This window comes from Stylophora pistillata, chromosome 9, assembly GCF_964205215.1.
Source record: "Stylophora pistillata chromosome 9, jaStyPist1.2, whole genome shotgun sequence".
In the NCBI taxonomy this organism is placed as follows: Eukaryota; Metazoa; Cnidaria; class Anthozoa; order Scleractinia; family Pocilloporidae; genus Stylophora; species Stylophora pistillata.
Window position 1 is genome coordinate 14645150 of NC_142527.1, and position 15051 is coordinate 14660200.

General features: G+C 38.7%; 1 protein-coding gene across 1 annotated transcript; it reads right to left on the bottom strand.

The window, feature by feature from the left end:
* Positions 1 to 859: 859 nt before the first annotated feature.
* On the bottom strand, positions 860 to 13747 carry LOC111324127 (uncharacterized). Its single transcript, XM_022927622.2, has 8 exons — positions 13588 to 13747; positions 8746 to 8954; positions 8230 to 8337; positions 4442 to 4626; positions 3481 to 3831; positions 2674 to 3107; positions 2156 to 2337; positions 860 to 1354 (listed from the first exon to the last, which is right to left on the bottom strand). The coding sequence occupies exons 2-8, from the start codon at positions 8927 to 8929 to the stop codon at positions 1005 to 1007; spliced, it is 1794 nt and encodes a 597-aa protein (XP_022783357.1). The 5' UTR covers positions 8930 to 8954; positions 13588 to 13747; the 3' UTR covers positions 860 to 1004.
* Between the last annotated feature and the right edge of the window lie 1304 nt (positions 13748 to 15051).

Consider the following 15051-nt stretch of genomic DNA (forward strand, 5'->3'; position numbering starts at 1 on the left):
AGGACAATATTCACGCTAAAGCTACCTATTTTCCGCCGCAGGTCTGATCAGTGTTATAATTCAGCTTAAACGGAATCATCACTGATAAAACGAATTTCAAAGATATATTGTATTCTCTCAATATAGCATAATTTCAAGGCTTTTTCGTTCTTTTCCTAATACATTTTTTAGCTTTAAAGATGATAATCTGGCATTTTTTGCTAAGCTTACAAAAGTTTCCACCGCTCCCACTAGCGTTTGGATGCAAATGACCTTATGCTTTTTTTTTTCGCACAATACGTATGTGAGATTTAATAGAAAGCAACAGAAAAGAAACATAAAATGGTTTTAACTTGAACTATGATCACCGACCGAGGTCTTTCTGTTAATGCAGAAACTGATGATACAAAAAAATCCACAAAAAAAAACAAAAACAAAAACAAAAAAACGCAAAAACTTGTCTCTTAAAACATTTTAGAAGAAAGAGGCCCCAATTCTTAAGAATAAAGGCTGATAGTTTCTAAAGAAACTGTTTGGGGCTGCGTCGGTTGGGGTAACGAAATAATTTGGATATATCAACAAAGTTGAAATGGTAAATTGGCCACCGTAACGATTACAAAAGCTGACGTTTCGAGCGCCGACGTTTCGTTAGCACGAAGGGCTAACGCTCGAAACGTCAGCTTTTGTAATCGTTACGGTGGCCAATTTACCATTTCAACTTTGTTTATATACCCCAATTCTTAAGCCTTTTTTTCTCATTGGAGAAAAGCTAAGGCGAATTCAGTAAATTTCATGGTGACCACACAATTAGAGCGAAGCTACGCAACGCAAAATAGATTTTACCCCCCCCCCCGTAAAAATTCAGAGCAGATAAAAACTCAACTAACACTAGCCAAATGTAGTGAGAAGTTTAAGGTGTTCACCGCCAACACACCAAGTTTGGTCGGCTGTTAAACAGCAGGTTGTCTCTCCTTCATACATCACACATGGATGCTTTCCCCAGGCATCTCTGGATTGGTTGATTATTAAAATTTTGTGGAGAAAGAATCACACTTCTGTATAGGAGAAAGAAGCTCTTGGTAATCCGGGGGATCGCGGTCCTGACCACAAGGGATTTTCAAAAGTTCTTGTCCTAATCCAGTGATTGGTCTTTGTTTATGAAATTCCACTAAATCTTTGAGAGTCTCATGGGCGATCTGATTATGGCCAAAAAACTGGTAAGTGTTTTCACTGGTGTCGACCAGATAATGCTTGCAGCGCTCCGGCGCACGATAAGTGATAGTATAACCCCAAACTCTCTCGCTCACGCGAACCAAAAACGACCCCGGTGGTTTATTGACCAGCAAATTTTCAGCGTCCTGCCGGGAGATTATCCCTGGAAAAAAAAAAAATATGGGTTATTAACCTAGCGTGAGGTCAAAATGACTGGATATTGGCCGAGTTCTTCTTTGCATATTTATGAACCGAGACGAAGTCGAGGTCCATAAAAATGCGAAAAAAGAAAGAGGCTAATATTCAACCATCTTGACCGAATAAGCTTGGTTAATAAAGGATTTATTATATCGCAAAAAAAACATTCGCTTTATTAATAAGAATTAAGAATGACTTGTTTACTTCGAACGCCTGGAAGAAAGTCAGCTGGGTTTGTAGCACAACAAACTCACGAGAGTCGTTTCTGTTTTCTTTATTTTGACTATCTTCTGCCACTTTTTGCGTTTCCACCGCCGAAATTGTCCGAGAATTACGAACGTAGTTCTAATTCTACTTTATACATGCGCGGGATCAATGCAGGCATTCCCGAGCGGGCAAGGTAGGACCATCTTGCCCGCTCGGGTAGCCAATCAGAACACAGGATTCGCTTCATCTTGCCCACGGGCGCTGCGAGCGATGTATCAAATATACTTGTATACTATATACTTATCACAGGTTGATCTACTCAGCCCCTGGCAAAGAATTCATCCTTCACACACTAGCAGTCGACAACAGCTTAGCTTGTCATAGTGACTGGTCGACATCCTATAATTGTTCCCGTAAACAGTAACTGAAGTCAAACCAAATAAGGCAAAATATAAAGGAGTCCTCAATTGTTCTTCCCAGCGAGATTAGTTACAGACCCCTACACTGTCTAACTACATCTGCTTTAGGTATCTACACATCCCAAAGCTGCGACTCTCACCGTGAAAATATGGTAGTATCTGATCGCCGTCGTAACAAATTCTCTTAGCTAGTTCTTCTTGCTGAAACCATTCGACAACGTTCCTTTTAGTTTTGGGTTTAACGCTCCTTCTCGGCCTGAGAGGGGTAGTGTTGCTTGGCGGAGGAGGTCTGGGGGGAGCCGCAGGTTTGACATCACTGGGCCTGTAGATTTAAGAAACACAACAACATTTAAACACACAAAAAAAAACGAGACAAAAACAGACAATTCACGCCATAACGAGTCAATTCTTTCAACATTCTTAGCCTTGGTCATTCTTTACGCTACGTATTCCCTCAAAAATTCTCTGTGCTATGTGATTCTCCCAAAATAAGCGTTGGGAAACTCGGCTAATTCTCAATCCAAGGAGATCTAATTTGTAAGAGGCTCGCAACAGTCTCCCACAATTATGTATACAGAGATCGGACCAACCAAAGTATGTTGAGTTTAAAAGCAAACTGAAAGACACTTGTAGCCCGGGGGGGGGGGGGTACACATACCTTGAAGGTACGGGTGGCGGTGGTCTCTGTGGTTTTGCAGTAACTGATTTCCTACGTGTAGGCTCAATCATGCTTATCCTTCTCGCCTCCTCTCGCTCTCTTAAGACTTCCCTCCGCGCGACACTGACAGAGCTTCTCCTTCGGTTTTCTTCATCGTCAGCTTTCTTCTGTTGTTCCTTCCATGCTGCCTCCTCTTTTTTCATTTCATCGTCCTCTTTTTTTTTTCGCGCCTCTCGTACCTTTCTCAAACTCACATAAATCTCCTGCGCTCGTTTAGTTTCATTTTCCAACAGTTCTTTTTCTCGGCGTTCTTTCTCTGCTTTTCTTTGTTGTAAGCGCTCTATTACTTCTCTTTGTTTTTTCTCTGCTTCTTTTTGTTGTTCTTCCACCCTTCGTTTCTCTTCTTCCAGTTTCCGAGCTTTTTCCAGCGCTTCCTATAACACACGATAAAACAAAAAGTCAAATTCCATCGAGCACTTAGTGTTGATTCAACAAAGACTACACAGATTCCCTGAAACGATTGTCACTCAAAACTCTGCTGCTACAGAATATAGGTTTTGGTTTCCCCTCAGGCCCATTAAACGCGAAAACTCAAAAAAGCTCGGTGGGCTCATCAAATCGCACCTTTAGTTGCATTGTCAGGTAAAGGTGATGCGTAGGTATCATTCATGACTTGAAAATGTGTTACCATTCTTATGAAAGAATGGGAAATGAATGAAGGTAGTTCCAAACAAGCAGCACTGTAAGTTTTTCCCTTACGGAAAGGACCGTCAATAAACAATTTAAAACCAAAACTTATCTCGTGACCTGCTCGCGCCTCTGTCTTCTTGCCTCCTCCAATGCTCTTTCCCTTTCTTTTCTCTCTTCTTCAGCTTTTCTTTCGGCCTCTTCAGCTTTCTTTCGAGCAAGTTCTTCCTCTTGCTTTCTTTTCTCCAATTCAATTCTCTTCTTTTCTTCATCGGCTTTTCGTTTTTCTTCTACTGCCTTCCATTTCTCTCGTACTTCAGCTTGTCTTTTCTCCTCCTCCTCCTCCTTTTTCCTTCTTTCCTCCTCTCTCCTGCGCTGTTCCTCTTCTCTTTTCATTCTCTCCTCTTCTTGACGTTTCCTTTCCTCCTCCTTCCTTAGCTCCTCCGCTTTTTTAGCAGCAAGTCTTGCTTCCTGCGGCATCAACACAAAACTAATCATTTCTTTCGGTCTCGAACAGGCAAATGTATTGTGTGGTGCTCTCTCTTACTCCTCTCAAAAAAAAAAAACAGGACACTTATCGATGACAGATAAAATTGCATACATGATTACTAGTACATTGGCCACAGAGATCCTCCTTTAACATAACTTATTGAATGGAAAACTAAACAACCCACCGCCTTCAGGTTAAGTATTTATTTCCAGAAGCATTAAAAAAAGCCCCTATCCTTAACGACATGTCCTCAAAATGCGACTATAATTCGAGGGTGGTTCTCCTCAAAGGAGAAACGTTAAAAAGGCATAAACATACAGTAATCAATTAAGCATACGAGCAAGCATCGAGTCTGTATATTCGCCCTAAGCCGATCCAAGATTAAAAATTACCACAAAGATCCTTGAGCTCAATTGAAAAAAAAAAAAGGGACTGCAAAGTAAAGAAAGAAAAAAAAAGGCAGCCACGTAAAAGCGAGCTGACAAAACATAACTACATACTATGAAAACATACTAAAATGTATATTTTGCAATTTGCAAAGTTATTAAACCTAAGAGGCAGCATCATAACAGAGTTTTCATCTTTCCTGACCTCTTCGAGTCTTTTCCTTTCAGCTTCTCTTGCAGCCGCTTCCTTGGCCAACCTTTCCTCTTCTTCCTTCAGTTTCCTTTCTTCCTCCTGCCTCTCAAGTTCCTTTCTTTTTATCTCTTCCATTTCTTTATGTGCAAGTTCCTTTGCCTTCCTTTCATCTTCTGCTGCAGCTTCTAATTCCTTCTCTGCAAAATCATTGATAGTAAGTGATATTATTAGAGCTGCTAAGTACATAGCAGTTTGAAATAAAGTAATCGTTGCTTTAATCATTTCCTAGTAGCCTGGGTAACTAGCATGAGTTGAGTGCTTTTCACTAATGGTGATGAGAAAAAATGAAGAAGTAATATTATTATTCATCAGAAATCTACTAATTATCACCAAAGATTTTTATAGGATGGGCATTCTTACCAAAAACGCAAAAACGTTCTAAGTTTTCACATTTTGTTTGTACAATAATTATTAACAAAAATTCTGAGCTTTTTAAAAAACCACTTAGTGTCTCTTCCTCTTCTTTCTAGCTAGGGAACGAATTCCAATGTTGGGAACTAGGTATATGAAAAGTATTGAACATTGTTCTTCAGAAATATTTAGTAGCCAGCTATAAGAAAGTAATAGCTGGCTGGTTAAAATTTATAAAGGGTGATAGTTTCTAAAGAAACTGTTTGGGGCTGCGTCGGTGGGGGTAACGAAATAATTTGAATATATATCAACAAAGTTGAAATGGTAAATTGGTCACCGTTACGATTATAAAAGCTGACGTTTCGAGCGTTAGCCCTTCGTCGGAGCAAATAGGGGAATTGTGGGTTGTGTGTGCTTTTAAAGGCAGAAAAAGGAGCTACGTGATTGGTGGGAACATGGCAACGAGAAAAACACGAATAAATTAGTGGAATGAAAAGCGTTCGTTGATACCTGTGGGATTTAGATTGCCGGTTTGAAAGATGAGCTTTTGTTCAAGAGAAATCCGGCTTTCCGTGCTACCTAAGTGTAAGGAAAGACCGCAGATTGCCATGTGTTGCTTAGAATGGTTAGGTAAATTAAAATGTCTAGCGAATGGTTTCGATGTGTCCTTGTCATTGCTCTCCACGTCGCGAAGGTGTTCTCGGAATCGGTCACCTAGTCTTCTGCCTGTTTCGCCGATGTAAATCTTTTTGCAGTAAGTGCAAGTTATGCAATAGATTACATTGGCGGAGGTGCACGTGAAGTGATCGGTGATCTTAATGGATCGTTTGGGTCCCGATATTTTCTCAGTGTTGTGAATGAATGGAAGCGTTTTGCATCGTGCACGAGCGCATTAAAAAGTGCCTGGTTGGTCATTAGTCTGAAAAGAACTTCTGACCAAAAAATTGCCTATGTTTTTGTCGCGTTTGAATGAAATGAGTGGAGGCTGCGAAATGATAGTGCTTGTCTCTGGATCGTTTTGAAGTAATTTAAAGTTTTTAAGAATGATGGATTTAACTGAGTGGTTATGAGGGTGAAAGGTGAGAGTGAATGGAATGCGGTCGGAATCTTCCTTTTGTGACGTTTGTAGTGCTGAATGTCGATCAATAAGTTGGGCGCGGTGGTAACCCGCTTGAACGACAGAATCAGGGTAACCACGTTTATCGAAAAATTGGCACATTGACTCTGATTTGTGGTGGAAATCAGAGTCATCACTACATAAACGACGAAGTCTTAGAAACTGAGAAAAAGGAATGGAATTCTTAACGTGAGATGGATGCGAAGACGAATACAACAAGTAATTATGCGAGTCTGTAGGTTTGTAATACACACTACTGCATAAACCGTTGCCTTCAATTGAAACTTTGATGTCTAAAAAGGATAAAGAATTGTTAGAAATTTCCCAACTATATTTCAGAGCCGGGTGAAAAGAATTGACTGCGGTTATGAATTGAGTCAGCTTCTCACTGGTAGAGGAGGTGGCGCCGATACAGTCGTCGATGTAGCGACGGCAGAGTTCAGGTTTGGAGCCGTTGTATTGGCTGAAAAATTGGTGTTCGATAAAACCTACAAAAAGGGCGGCTCAGTCGTTGTTTGGCGCACCGACCTCTACCAAAAAGAAGCTTTGGGTCAGCTTTCTGACACCTGTTTTTATCAAAAGGTCGATAAAGACCTCACTGCCAGCAATCAAAACACCGTCAAGAATACGATCAACCAACTCATAACTAAACAAGAATTGCCGGCCACAGCAAAAATCTCATCATAACCACTCCTAGAACTTCTTGTATTTACTTTTTACCTAAAATTCACAAACCTAACAACCCGGGTCGGCCCATTGGCTCGGCTTGCAGTTGCCCTACCGAACTTATCTCCAGCTATCTAGACAAAATTATGGCTCCCATCGTCAAAACTTTACCATCGTATATTAAAGACAGTCAACACGCTCTTCAAATTTTCCGCGTCTTTAATTTCCTTGGCCAAAACAAACTTCTTTTCACCATGGATATTACGTCTCTTTACACTGTCATTCCTAATGGCGAAGGTCTTCTGGCCCTCAAACAGTTTTTTTGATCAACGTACTGTTACGGAACCTAAATCTGAAACACTACTACGCTTAGCCGAACTAGTGCTCCCACTCAATTGTTTTTCATTCGGGGACAACTTTTTCAAACAAACCAATGGTGTAGCCATGGGTACCAAAATGGGACCTAGCTATGTCAATCTTTTTGGCAAAAGGAAGATTCCGACCGCATTCCATTCACTCTCACGTTTCACCCTCATAACCACTCAGTTAAATCCATCATTCTTAAAAACTTTAAATTACTTCAAAACGATCCAGAGACAAGCACTATCTTTTCGCAGCCTCCGCTGATTTCATTCAAACGCGACAAAAACATAGGCAATTTTTTGGTCAGAAGTTCTTTTCAGACTAATGACCAACCAGGCACTTTTTAATGCGCTCGTGCACGATGCAAAACGCGTCCTTTCATTCACAACACTGAGAAAATATCGGGACCCAAACGATCCATTAAGATCACCGATCACTTCACGTGCACCTCCGCCAATGTAATCTATTGCATAACTTGCACTTACTGCAAAAAGATTTACATCGGCGAAACAGGCAGAGGACTAGGTGACCGATTCCGAGAACACCTTCGCGACGTGGAGAGGAATGTCAAGGACACATCGAAACCAATCGCTAGACATTTTAATTTACCTAACCATTCTAAGCAACACATGGCAATCTGCGGTCTTTCCTTACACTTAGGTAGCACGGAAAGCCGGATTTCTCTTGAACAAAAGCTCATCTTTCAAACCGGCAATCTAAATCCCACAGGTATCAACGAACGCTTTTCATTCCACTAATTTATTCGTGTTTTTCTCGTTGCCATGTTCCCACCAATCACGTAGCTCCTTTTTCTGCCTTAAAAAGCACACACAACCCACAATTCCCCTATTCGCTCCGACGAAGGGCTAACGCTCGAAATGTCAGCTTTTATATGGTTAAAATGTAACTCAGCTCAAGACACCTTTACCATGTGGTCTCTTTCAAGCAGCCAACCCTTAAGAATGAATGGCTGGTGCAAAATGCATACCATGGGTGTATTGTAATAATTTCTTCTGGAGAAACAATTGTATGAAATTTGCAAATGATGTACTTGTTGACTGTCTTACTTTCTCACAACTTCTTTAGGTTCAAGAAATTTAATTTAAACAAGCAGTAAAACTTCTACTCCTGAAAGACAACCTCTCCAGTCAGTAAAAGTTCTGTTTCTTGAAAAGACAAGCTGTTGTACCAAACAAGCCAAGTTTTGTACAAAGTAAACAGGTGAGGAAATTAACTCACTTACTCTTCAACACTGCCTCAAAATCTTGTTTGCCATCTTCACCTTCTCCCAGCACCCAAACCCATGGATTTCCATCAACAGCAATCAAAAATTCTACACGTTTTGCATTTGCTAGGGGAGAGAAATCAAATCAGTTAGTTGTGAGGACAAATTATTACTTTTTGGTACCTTGTAGGAAGCAGTATCAAGATTATATGTAATTTTATTATTTTTCTCTAAAGCTGCATATCAAATTGCTTGCTATAAGGCTTTACTCTGACATCTTAGAAAATATGCTTTCTAATCAAAATTCTCCATAGCATTTGCCATGACTTGTTTTTATGCTTTGTAGCTATGGTGCACTTAGTTTGTTTGATAGGATGAGTGAACTATATGCTCAAGTCAAGCACAAAATAAGCCTGCTATACATGCACTGCACTCATTTGAATGCAATGTACAAGTACACCCATGGAGATACCAGATTCCCCCCACCCCCACCTGGAAAAAAAAAAAACACTACAAGCTCAGGCAGCACTGTACCTTTCTGTGGACGTGGTTTTGGTGGATTCACTGCTTCTTTCTTTTCCAGTTCCTCTTCTCGTAAACGCCATCGGCGTACTTGCTCCTCCCGCATTTTTACAAAAAGAATCTGTTTTTGTTCTTCTGGAAGCTCCGCCAGTACCTCAGGATCTACGTACATATCTCGAAGAATTTGGGCCAACATCGTGATCAGTAGCGTAATCAGGTCACTAATGCAAGAAGAGATGGGAAATTTAAAGAGGCATTAAGGAAAATATTCCAACAATAATGGTACATTCTAACACAAAAACTATGGTTCCCTTCAACTCACAACTATTCAAACTTAAAAAGTTAAAAAAAAAAAATAGGTAAGCAAGCGTATAGTTCCTGGAGTCTTAAGGGGGGAAACAAGAAGGAGAGAAAGATCCATTAAAATGTGTGACATGCAATCCTTATGACTCTGCTTGCTCACCTGAGGTTAAAAACATTTGACTGACTTGTGAAAAAATTCAGGCCAAATATCTCAACCCTTACCAGTAAATGAGCATGAAATGAGCATGAAATGAGCATGAAAGGATTCAGTGAGAACTGACTTTCCTTAGTCATCATACCAATGCTTAAAGTCAAATTATTTCAAATATGATGCTCAAATTTCTTTCCATAAACAACATTCCTGTAGCAAAGCACAAGCCATGGAATGCTGTCAAATGAGGTAAATTGAAACTTTAAGAATGGATTCTTAATATCAGCTAATGATAAACATATCTTTCTCACAGTCTGCCGAGAGTCTCTCAAGTATCTTTTCTTTAATTATTCAATTAAAGTAACAGTCTGTAACAGTCTATTTACAAACCCTCTATCTAATCCCAAGAACAAAGTACTTCGTGTGATTGATAAAAACTACAGAGAGTTTATCATGGGTGTAAGGTATGGCAAGAAATAATGAACAATCTTCCAAGTTCTTTGAAGAAAATTTATTCTTTGTTTATCTCAAAGCTACAAGTGGCCATTGGCTGAAAATAACATAACATTACATATACTTTATTAAAGTGTCAAGGTATTTAGCTAGGGAAGCTAATTGGGGACACTTCTAGATATAACATATAAAATATTAATCATGAACAAAAATATAATTATGCTAATATGAATAGGTAGTAAGAATTAAAATTTAATTAAGGATTAATTAAATCAAGAATCAAGAATGTTATGTATAAATGAGTAATTAAGTTAAGAAATTAAACTAAATTAAAAACGTAGCAGTAATAACATTGCTATGATATACAAGTGTGACAGCTAGCTGCAGGTTCCATCCAGCACATCTGAAACTTTAATGCCCCGAACTGCTCTTTTAAAATCATTGAGGCTTGTCTTATTTCGCACGTCTTTGTCCATTTTGCTCCTGAGATAGGGACCAAAATATCTAATACTATGTTTACCATAGTTAACAGTGTTAAATCAAGGTAATGGGAAATCATTATTACACAAATTATAACTCTTGGATTGCTTGTAAAATATGTCACAATTATATTTGGGTACCAGTAAGTTTTTAACCTTATGCACCAATATCAATATGTCTTGTAGACGTCTGTTTACTAGGCTTGGCAGTTTTGCCTTGCTTAATAGTTCATCATGCGTTGCTGTCTAATACTATTGTATACTGCACGCAGTACCCGCTCTTGTACTCTTTCAAGTTTTCAGATGCTTTCTAGTTTCAGATGCTTTATAGAAGTGCAGCCACACTGTATGACAATATGTTAGATTAGGTAGGATTGCTGCTTTGTATAGTTGGAGATTGGCTTCTGTAGGGATCATCTTTCTAAGGTGTAACTTTCTTGCTTGCCTGTTTGCATATATCATTTGTGTGTTTACTAAATTTATTTTACCATCCAGTGTAACCCCAAGCAATTTAAGGTCTGGGGTAGACTCGATAGTTATATATCCATCAATGTTTACATTTATCGACCGGTCGCTGTTGTTCCCTGTACTTATCGGTAATTGTGAAGAAGAGCTCCCCAAAAAACCTGTCGGCCGACAGTCGGCCGACAGACGACCAACTGTCGGCCGACTGTCGGCCGACTGTCGGCCGACAGTTGGTCGTCTGTCGGCCGACAGTTGGTCGTCTGTCGGCCGACAGTTGGTCGTCTGTCGGCCGACAGGTTTTGCCTGAAATATAGGCTACCTGTCGGCCGCCAGTCGGCCGACAGTCGGCCGACTGTTGGTAATGTGTCGGTAACCTGTCGGTACCTTGTCGGTAGCTTGTCCGTGAAACGATCACACAATGTTAGGGATTCTAAGTTTGCCGTTACAACATTAGATTAGCGGCGCGCTCCTAAATCAATTATCGCATCACGCATCCAAGTCTAATTATCGAATTGTTACGTATAGTATTTTATTACTTAACATAACGAGTAAAAAGATTCACAGTTGTATCATTTATTAAACTTGAAATTGGAAATAGCAATTCATCCCAAACCTGCAAGATAGATTACGATGCTAGCAACAAATACATACATACATACTTAACATACCATAAGAGGCCGAGTTGCATTGTTGGGCGATTGGAACGAAAGTGTTTGTATTGATACGTAGCTTATGGTTTTCAGAGTTTTTGGCCGAGTTTTCGATTAAATTATCTTCCTATGCGATTCTTAGATTGTCTGGTGTGTTGTAAATTACGCAAGTGATATATCCTATACGCATCTGATAACATTTTGGAAGAAACGTTTCTTTACATACTACCAACTTTGCCGTCGATCGGTAAGTAGGTGAAGTCTGTCGAGTCATACATCACCATTACGGATTGTTATGTCACGTTAACTGTTCGTTTTTTACACAATTTTTCTTTTTTCTTAACCTGTCGGTAGACTGTCGGCCGCCTGTCGGTCAACTGTCGGCCGACAGTCGGCCGACTGTCGGCCGACAGGTTTTTTGGGGAGCTCTTCTTCACAATTACCTACTTATCAACATTGCATTGAACTTATCATAATTTCCCTTCAGGAAATTATCCCTATACCATCTAGATATTTTTTGTCCCTCATCATTGAGTAATTGTTCTACCTGTTCTACTGAGTTTCCTGTAACGTATAGCTGATGATCATCTGTGTACATCGACAAGCTTGCATTGTTCACCATGTAAGTCATATCATTTTGGAAGATGTTCCATAGTAGCGGGCCAAAAGCCGATCGTTGGGGGCAACCTCTAACAACCTGCTTCCAAGCACTTAAAACTGAATCCAGTTTCACTCTGTATTTTCGATTGGCAAAGTATGATCTTATCAATTTTAAAGATCCCTCTCAGAAACCGTCTGCCTCAAGTTTGTTCATGATCAGTGATGGATGAAGAGAGTCAAAAGCCACGGTCATGTCTGTTGAAAGTACTCCAACACTTTGCTTGTAATCTGTAACCAGCTTCCACTCTTTGGTTAATATCAGCAAAGTTCTTTCACAGCTATAATTTTTTCTGTATGCTGACAGGCAAGGATCCAGTATGGTATGAAAGTGGTTATTTACTTGTTCACTCAACAGCTGCTTATAAATTTTGTCTACTGTACAGAGTAGGGTTATGGGGCAATAGTTCTTCTCATCTAATCGATCATCCTTTTCAAAAAATGGATTCCATTCACCTTCCTTCCATGCTTCTGGCCATTCCCCTTCATGCATGCTTTTGTTATATAGCTTCGTCATTCCCCTTCATGCATGCTTTTGTTATATAGCTTCATCAAAGAGTCTGTAATACTGCTTGATGCTTAGCTTTACCATATTAGGAGTGATTGAATCGTAACCAGAGGCCTTTCTGATGTTGAGTTTCTCAAGGGCTGACTGCACCTGGTTGCTTTTAAAGGGGTTAAATTTGAAACTGCCATGCATGTTCTTATTTGCATTCAATATATTTGAGACACTTTGGTGGTTTGAGAAGTCTCCTTCTGTTAAGCTGTTGACATCTCTCCCACGTATCTGCCATCGTGGAGAAGTAATTTGCTAAGATATCGGCTACCTTATTTATTTATTTTTATCAAATAACACATCACTGCCATGCCAACTAACAGTCCATCATTAACGCTCACCATGTTTTAGAACAGTTAATATCACCATGTGATTGTCACACTTTGTCTTGTGACCTTCAACTTATAAAGACGTGCAAAACCAAACTCATTGATAAGAAGCCTTGATGAACTAGGCTCCAAATTATTTTCCTAAGATTAGACAATCTTTTTAAAAATAAGTTTACCTTTTGTATATGCAATTAAGCACATTGGAATGAGGCTGAGCTCATGAAGATTATAGATGAGTTTGATGTCTCAGAAGTTTAATAGTAAAATATTTTGATTTTTACTTGTGCCCAATCCAACATTTCACAAATAATTGATTGTGCTACAGAAAAACTGACAAAATGTCCATTTTTTTTTCTGTTTTTTGTTTTGTTTTTTTTTCTGTATTTTTTTCTGTATTTTTTTTTTGTTTTTTTTTTTTCTTTGCCCTGCAGTTACTCATGTGTAGTAATATGTGCCTTAGCTTACCTACTTCAAAGACAGACTACAGAATTTCTGGACTGAGCAGATCACTTTTGTGCAGCTACATGCACATCTCGTTCTGCATGAAACACAGCTTTTCAGATGTGTACCAGAACTTCTTTACATATTTATTCATGCATAAAACTTCTCACCTATTAGCTAAATCTGAAAACTACAAAATACAAATTGCAGTCACACTATTAGTTGTTCTCAAACTTACTCTTGAGAGAGAGAGTAAATGAGAAAAAAGAGGGAATGAAGGCTATTTGCCACTTACTTCATTTCTCTACTAAACTTATGATTATTTTATGACAACTAAAGAGCTGTTTGTAAGAGGATAGACATTACTCACAGTTCATTCGATTGTCTGTTCTTTAAGGAGCATTCCAATATACAGGAAGATGATTGAGATAAAACTCAGTACAAAAGAAAGAACAGCAAAGACAATGATGCAACAGATCACATTATTATGCATTCCTGGTCTCCATTACAACTTGACTTGATCCTTATTTCTGAAAGAAACAAAGAAAAAACAAAATAAAAAGGGTTTGTCATTCAATTATTTCCATCGATCAGTATTTTATATCAATCAAGTTCACTGTTTCATATAAATGTAAACCATCTAACTAAATTAATTAAAATCTTGAAAAATAAATAAACTACCAGCTCTAAGGAATAACCATGCACAAGGCAGGTAAATTAGCTCGAGTTATTCAGTCTATATACGTCCATACTGCGGTTCAATTTAATAAATTCTTATCCTTTTCTTTCTGTATGTGATAACAAGTCAATGAAATACCAGAAAATACAAATTCAACCAAAGAGTTGTTACGATGGAGTAAGAGAAGGAAAATCCCAACAACATGAGAAATCTTCTTGGCCCCTGTAGATTGCAATCCACTCAAACAAAATAGAATTACGACAACTAACATTACTGATAGAAACAATTCAAACTTGACAAAGCAACAATCAATCCATTCATTTCTTATACATAAACATTTAGGAAAAATGTCAATATGTTGGTTTCAGTATTGAATTATATGGAGTACATCTGCAATTTATAGAGACAGAAGATATCAGTGACAATTATGTTTAAGAGCAATTAAGCCTCAAATATTTAAAATGATTATTCTATAATCATCATAATGCAATTAATTCCCCATGTGGCCTAATGTTTGCTGTCTGAAACATTTTGTTTTCACTGAAATTGCTTTCTCTCCCAGATATTGAAAAAAAAGCTCCCTGAAACATGTCAGTGTTATATGAACAAAAAAATTTGAAGGAGATTCTCACTAAAAATGACAATCAAATATATTGATAAACAGGTGTTACCCTTACTGACTTCCCCCTGTTACAGACTGCAGACACTTACTGTGGGCTCAAGTAACATCTTCATAGTACTCCTCTCATTAGTTGGATTAATTTGGACATATTTGAAGACAAATGTAATTCTGACATTTCAGAATGTTAACTAGACAGCATTTTCACCCGCAGGTAATTAAATGTATCACCATAAATGTTTACTAAAGATAAAGGAAGCAGATGATTTTAAAATAAATTTTATGGCAGAAAACAATTGTATAATATTTCACTTTCAAACCAAAAACAATGTCATTTCACTTGGGCCATGAACACCGAGTGGCACTCTAAAGGTGTTGCCCAGACCCATCCCATGGTGAGTTTCAATGTGTTAAACCCTACCCTTGTGGCAATTCTGGTTTTGACCAATACCTTTTTTAAAAAATTTGAGCTTTTAAGACCCTCCACCCTTGTATAGTGGAACCCGGTTAATATCACCACCAATGGGCCAAAACAA